A 7,941-nucleotide genomic window follows, 5' to 3' on the forward strand; every position below is an offset into this window, starting at 1 on the left:
CACACACACACACACACACACACACACACCTGCGAATGAACAAATAAACATGAACATACACAAAGCTGCCCTATAATATCCTGTTAAATTTACATTACAATAATGGCAGCTGTTTTTGACAGATATTGGTGACAAAAATTTTCAGGCATTATGGTGCCTTTATTTTTTATATTTTATTGTAGTTTTTAATTGTTTATAATTAAAATGTTGTATGTTTCATCAACTGGTGTTATTTGAATGTACCAAGATACCTTAACTACGCAGATCTGCTCTGTACGTTAAATTATACTGATAACCTACAATTATACAGGTTGTAAAACAGAAGGCCCTATGATGAATTAAAGTTCACCAAAACTGGCACTCCATGAACTATGACTCATATAAACATGTGCAGACAAAGCACAGTGTTACCATACAAATACAAAACACCATCAGGGTAACTAAACATTACATGTAATACAGTAACCAATAACTAAAATAATTAGAAATGCAACGATCTTCAAATAAAGAGTTACTTAATTATAATTTATGAATTTAAATGTTATTTAATAATAATTTTAATTAAAAAAATACTACAGTTTAAAAGTTTGTTGTCAGAATTTGTAATGTTTTTGGAAAAAAAATGCTTAATATTTTGTGGAAACTCTGATACATTAGGATTCTTTAATGAAAGTTCTAAATACCAGCATTTGAATTACATTTTTCTTTACTGTCACTTGTGATTTAAAACAACTGAATGACAGTGTATATAAATTATTTCATACTTCTACTTCCAAAAAAGTAAAAATAAAAATGTAATGTCTGTCATGTTAAATCACTAACATGCTTTATAGCGTTTTAACATTCTTTTGTTGTTTAGATTACAGAGTTACTGTTCACTTTGCTTCTGATAATAGCCCAATTGTGTGTGTGTTTTGTGCATCTCATTAAGTTGCACAAACCAACAGTTACATGCTATCTAGTTATGTTGAAGAGGCCTTGGATTTACTTCAGCTCACCAGCTGACTCTGATATTAACGCTCCAATTTACTGGAATACCATGAACTTCACTGGAAACCTCCAGCTGCACAAACATGCATGTTTGAACTGAAAAACGTCAAACTGTGTCAATCTAGCAGGTTAGAAACTTTCACACCAGGCTTGATCTTGTTTAATCTCATGAGAACATACTTAATAAATGTGCACAGTGAAATCGACTCAGTTTCAGGCCTTTTATTTGTCAGTCTATTGATTTATGTGTGGTCATGTGACCAAGTGCTGAGAATAATAAGGCTAGATAAGGTTGTGTGGGGAAGGTGGTATATCCCATGGACCCCAGGGATCTCTTCTGTTCAGCTCCTGAAATGTCTCTGTCAGCCCGAACAAGTTCACGATCTTAGACAGCCTTTTGCAGCAAATGCTGTGTAGGCAGAGGCAAATAAAATCAATGGGGTTACATATTATTATCATTACCATGTGTGGATGGGAAATGAGTTCTGTAAGTAATATCTCACAAAACATGAAACAGATTTCGCAAAAGGCTGTTTTGAAACCACTGCCTTGGATGATAAATATTGACAGAAGTATTGATGTGCTAAGAGATGTGACAGAAGGGATGCATCAAGCAGTCAATCAGAGAGAAAGAGGGATGTTTGCCATTTGTGATGGGCTGAGTTATCAGGTATTTCTCACTGGAATTCATAGTATGGCCATAAAATTAGTTTTTTATCTTTATTAGATTCACTTAGATTAAAGGAACTTATTAAAAATATATATAAAGGGAAATTTTAAGGTTAATTCTGAATTTACTATGTTTTCACACATAATTCTTTGGAGTTCCAAGGAACAAAACATAAAAACATTCTAACTCAAAGAAATGGTTTCACCAGAAAAACAGGCAAAGTTTTTTTTCCATCATGTCATGTTCATTCATTTCTACCATCCCGGAGACCACTGAAAGAACACCGTTTTATTTTGACATTAGTCCGCCAGAGCATATGGTCTTCTAAAGAGGCCTTTGCCAGTACTAATGTTCAAATCTGGGCAAAGTGAAGACGGCGCACACATAATGGACATGAGCCCTTTGCCTCTCAACAGGCAGCAGGCAGTCAGTGTTCAAAACAGCAGCTCTACCATTCCTCTCTCTCTCTCACTTTTCCTTCTCTTAAACAAAACCAACCACAGTACCGCAGCACAAACATAACAGACTTACTCTTCTTATACTTTAAAAGAAGAGAGAGAGAACAAAAATAGCTTCCATAAACTGCCAACATCGAAGAAACAGTCTAATGCTAACTGAAGTACAGAATAAAAACCGCCAGAAATCAGGGAGAAACCAAACACACGATAGATAGATCTGATAGCCAGCTATCCCTTTAAAAATATATATAAATAGATATATCAATAGATTTTAATTAATAGATATAGATATTTCTAGGAAGCATCTGTTTGGTATGAACATATTTTATACTGAGGGCATCTTTACAGAGGGAGAAAGATTGTCTAAATGCATGACTTAACCTAGATAGATAGATAGATAGATAGATAGATTCAACCAGATGTTTCAGTGGACTGAGATCTTGTGATTGAATGGTGCTTCATTGCTGTGTATGTGTTTTATTGACAGGGAGCCTGATATACCAGCCTGGGATCCTCTCCTGTATCAGCTGCAACTCCTAGACTTCAGAGAAAAGCCGGACCCCCTTTCACTGCCCATCCCCGAACGGATCCGCATCGGCAACCAGAAACGAGAGCGAGGCAACTTCTACTTCCAAAGGGAAGAGTACAGCATGGCAGCCCAGGCCTACTGCATGGCTTTAGACATGCTTACGACACGCACATATGGTAATCCAGCCCACAGTGCCCTTCAAACACCTGTGTCATAATGCAGGAACATTAAGCAGGAACATGCCAGAACATGCACAAATCTTTCATGCGTATAAATGCATAAGGGCACAGATCTCAACAACAGGACATGTTCTGATAATAGGCTATTTATAAATATTATAATTTCTAATATTTTTTCTAATATTATACATAACATATACAATTAATTAACTTCAAACATACCAACAAAAACATGTTTATAAAAAAATTATATAAATTATATTATTATATTCTAATGTAGCTAACTTCTGGAGACTATATATATATATATATATATATATATATATATATATATATATTTATTGGCTTCATGATAATACCGTGATATAAATTTTTGGTCATACCGCCCAGCACTACTTCATGATATCTAATAAATCGTTCAATGGTGATGGAGAAAAACCCTATAATAGCTCTCAATTCTGAGCAGTTCTAGCAGCTCAGCAGCTAATCTATTTGATCAATAATCATGTCATCGGAATGCTCAGTCATGTCTGCAAGCTGTGACCACCCCGAGTAACGCTCTTATTAAACCCTACGCTAATCAAACGTAATAAATCTACATGTTATTTCCACCTCCTTAATCATGGTAATTGCTGGAAAGCCTGGTCCGTCTCGAGAGGAACGTTTGACAGTAATGAGACAGTAAAGTGCAAAGCACCGCTTTGGATTATAGACACTGATAATGACCACACATGCAGAAGTGATCTCCACATCACCACAGTCTCCACTGACCACTCAAGCATCACATATTAGATTCTCCTTCATTTTCTACGCAATATTTTCCTACATTCATACATTTCTATCTCATTAGCCACTTAGTAATTTTTCTAAATTATTTAGAGAAACGATTTTGTAGCAAACAAACACGAAGACCCTCTGCATACAGTGATATTCAATACAAATTGTTACTGTAGGCTATATTTGCAATTGGCAATCACTAACCCATACACAAAATATATATTAGCAAGCTCTACAAGTAAGGGAACGTTCACATCGAATGCGTTTGCATCCCATTTCATTGCTTTTCCATTGTAAACACTTGCTAGATGGACTTTTTAAACTACTCTCGCACATATGACGTGGCGTTCTAAAAACGTGGCGCTTAGAATAAAATAACTTAAAAAAAAAAAACGCATTCGAGACCATTTTTTTTTTTTTTTGCATGTCATGCCTTGCATTTCATGTTTTAAATGCAAAAACGCATTCTGTGCCAACTCATTATAATTGACTCCCAAATATCAGTGGCCAAGTGCTGCCCAGTTGCAAGTGTGATATTATAAGAGTTAAAAAAAACAAACATATTAGTTAATAATGAGTTATGCCTACCTACATTTAGGCACAATATTGCCAGGTAATTGGCAGAGTGTGTTATCCAAACTAAACCACTGTAGGCCTATATCCAATTACTTTTTCTCTGAGAAACAAACAATATGTCGTTCCCAGATCAGTTGTTGAACGGTTTACCGATTGACTCAATGATTCACTGATAAAGACAGTCCCTGAATGAACCAGTAGCTATTATTAAAAAAATCGGTTGAGTGAATGATTCGATAACCCACTCATAAAAACAGTCACTTGTTTAGTTCCTGAGTGAATCATATTTTTGAACAAATGGACTGAATCTTACTCCTAAAGACAGCCACTTTTCGCCACCTACTGGTTTCAATTCAACTGTTTTTTTTTTTCCAGTTTAATATACACTTTAAAAAAATGTTTCATTCATCCAATTAAAAAAAATGTAGGGTAATGATTCACATCTATATTTTTTGACTTGACTTGAGCCAATGAAAAATAAATAGCTTACCCTACATTTTTTTAAGTGGATGAAAGAAACATTTTTTTTCAGTGTAAGTTGGAATGATTTGTACAGCCAATTTGATTCTACTTTTTAAAGGTCCCCTGAAATGCTTAGAAACAGGCAGCATTACTCTATGTGTTGACGTCATTTTAACTGAAACAGGAAGACAGGGCGGGACATATCAAGCAGCCCCGCCCCTTTTTAAAATAGCCAATAGCATTCGTTTATATCACAGCTTGGGCTAGAGCCGTTCAGAGCCATTGAGCTCCGTAAAGCCACATTTGACAGGGTATGCCAGCCACAATCTCATCCATATTTCTATAAAATATAGCATTCTGTGTAGAATTCAAATAGCTCCGATACATTTTGTGGTCTGTGCCGACTCGCGCATGTGATCCGCTCCGTGCTATGGTGTCTCTGGACCGGACCAGAGTGTGTGTGCGGTGGTTAGCGTGACACAGCGTGAAACCAGACTTCTTTTTTTCCTCAATGGAAAGCATATTTACACTGTTTGAATCGTTCCCTGTCCCCTATATAGTGCACTACGTGCCATTCACTGTACAGAAAATACTAATTCTGTGGACAAGTGACCGATTTCAGCCGCGGCTTCAGCGTCTATTTTATAGTGTAGGGGGCGGGCGCTTCGGATTCTAGAGAGCATTTGATTGGACAAAGTTTAATGAGAAGCTGAAGTACGATGTGACGTCAAAAAAAAAAAATTGAGCCGTTTTGGCGGAAGTGACGAACTGCAAGCTTTGAATGCTTATATCTTCTAAATGCGAATTTTGTCACTGTTTTGGAGCACATTGCCTTATAGATAACCTTAAGACTAACATATTGATACTAACACCCAAAAAACTTTAATTTTGATTTCATGGGGACTTTAAGCCAGCAACCGAACTTAAGTTTTTAAGTTGAAGTTGGTGTTTATTTTCTACAGTGAAATCCCTACCACAAATGCACAGACTGACAGTCTCTCTGGAACAAACAGTGAAGTCACAGTGCAGTTGAACTGTTATATCAGCACTGTTGGAACACTGCTCGACCAATCAGATTTGAGGCCACTAACTAATGTACAATGCCATTTACACTGGATTGATCCATAAGCAAACACATTTTTAATTGTGTTTAATGTTTTCTTTAGTGTTATACATTGCCACAGCGTGGTTATAAGGGGCTGTACAATTGTGTCCTCCTGTAGACAGTCAAAGCTGTGCGGCAGAGGAGGAAGATGAGGAGGTGAACGACTACCGGGTAAAGTGTCTGAATAACCTGGCAGCAGCACAGCTGAAGCTTGGACAGTTTGACGAGGCGCTGCACACCAGTCGAGATGTGCTGTTCCTGGATCCCCAGAATGTCAAAGCGTTATTCAGGAAAGGGAAGGTATGGATGAATATTATTCAACAAACTAGGCACTGAGATCATTTACAGTTCATACATGATGGGTTTATATTTCCATCTGGATTGTACTTTTTTCAAAAACAAAGAGTCATATTTACTGTAATCTGGTAATGTAAAATGTGTCTGCAGCTTTTATCGGACAGGGGTGAGTATGAGGAGGCCATGGAGACCCTGAAAAAGGCTTTGAAACTGGAGCCGTCCACTAAGGTGAGAGGTGTAACCGTATCTCCTGAACACATCTAAATTTCACGTGAGCTGGCAACAGAAAATCCCATTAGCAGCTATTTACAGATCAACTGACCTTTGGGAAAAACCTGGCCTAACAGGAACAAGTGTTATTTATTTCAAATTCAATGCCAACTCATACTCACTGTGGGTCAAGAATGAAGTTTGCATTGAAGCCAAAAGGTGCTTTATTATTATATTAAGCTTCCAATGTTCATTAGTAAACACATTCCAAAATGATTTTAAATGAGTACCAAAACAGAGAATGCATTGTGGATCTATTTAAGACAGTTTTTTAAATGTCTTCCTAATGTGTTTGCATTTCATATACATATCAGTTTCCCGACTGGTCTGTTTGAACATTCAACACAAACTTAAGACAAGGAAGTGAAAACCTGTCCTGAGAAATTCCACTCAACATACGAGTGCATGCAAACAATATCTGAGTGAACATGCAAATATTTGTTTCTACAGCTAGACTCTAATAATATCTGAGAATGAGTTTTGTGCTGCGTTACAATCCACAGAACCAAAACCTGTTCTGTCACGCCTTTGAGAATCTGTCAAATCCTCAGAGCAGCCACCAAGATTAGAGCTGTCTGGAGCCAGTACACGGACTCAAAGTCACAGACATACACACTAGCCTTCCAAAAAAGTGAATCAGCACTGTATACACTGTGAATGTTTATGACATTTAAGAAACAATAAACAGAACAAACTGAATAATATAATGGCCCATTCTGCTAAAAAAAATAAAATAATAATAACAAAATGTCATGTCTCTATCGGTTTTATTATAAAGTTGCACAACATGCAACTCCATGAAAGCATAATGCAGTATGCATATATATATATATATATATATATATACATATACAATACATATCACTTGTGTATATATATCTCCCAAATGTTATATTACAATAACAAAGATAAATTAAAAAAATATTTGTCAAATTTGGCATGATATAAGAAAGAATGAAGCAAAGACATTTCACAGATTGTGTCTGGGCCTGCTGATGAGTGATTTTGTGATTGACCTCAGGTCCCCTCACACTATGCTTTGACCCAGAGTGCTCATGGTGAAGAGTGAGCCTTGTCTAGACAAAACTAAAATATCTGCTGTTCCTATAATGACACCCCGTCTGGATGGCGGGGCAAAAAGCAAACATTCCCTCAGGAGGGAACTCATTGCAAAATTCAAATTAGGATCATAGAGTCAGAGATGGCATGCGATGGAAAACGTGGTAATACATGTGTTGCTATATACTTCTGATTTTAGCAGTCTCTTAAAGGGGTCATATGATGCGATTTCAATTTTTCCTTTCTCTTTGGAGTGTTACAAGCTCTTGGTGCATAAAGAAGATCTGTAAAGTTGCAAAGACTAAAGTCTCAAATCCAAAGAGATATTCTTTATAAAAGTTCAGAGTCAGCCACACCTACCTAAAACGGCTCGTTCTAACACGCCCCCACATATCTACCTCACTATGTGGGAAGATTTGCATAACGCCGCCCAAATGTTCACGCAAAAAAAGAAGGTGTAACTTTTAGTCTCACTGTAGTTTTGTTGACGCTTTCCGCCATGTCGTGAAGACGCTGTGTGCTTCGTTGTGAAAGCGAAACTACTTTGTTTGGTCTTCCAAAAGAGGACG

At 36.9% G+C, this 7,941-nt stretch overlaps 1 protein-coding gene across 1 annotated transcript in view; it reads left to right on the forward strand.

The window, feature by feature from the left end:
- LOC107691118 (peptidyl-prolyl cis-trans isomerase FKBP8-like) overlaps positions 1 to 7,941 on the forward strand; it is a 45,966-nt gene that overhangs the window by 35,833 nt on the left and 2,192 nt on the right. Inside the window, exons 4-6 of the mRNA XM_016489593.1 lie at positions 2,606 to 2,823; positions 5,865 to 6,046; positions 6,194 to 6,271. Coding sequence (XP_016345079.1) covers positions 2,606 to 2,823; positions 5,865 to 6,046; positions 6,194 to 6,271 — 478 coding nt within the window. The remainder of the gene's footprint in view (positions 1 to 2,605; positions 2,824 to 5,864; positions 6,047 to 6,193; positions 6,272 to 7,941) is intronic.

This window comes from Sinocyclocheilus anshuiensis, unplaced genomic scaffold, assembly GCF_001515605.1.
Source record: "Sinocyclocheilus anshuiensis isolate Anshui unplaced genomic scaffold, SAMN03320099.WGS_v1.1 scaffold2, whole genome shotgun sequence".
NCBI lineage: Eukaryota > Metazoa > Chordata > Actinopteri > Cypriniformes > Cyprinidae > Sinocyclocheilus > Sinocyclocheilus anshuiensis.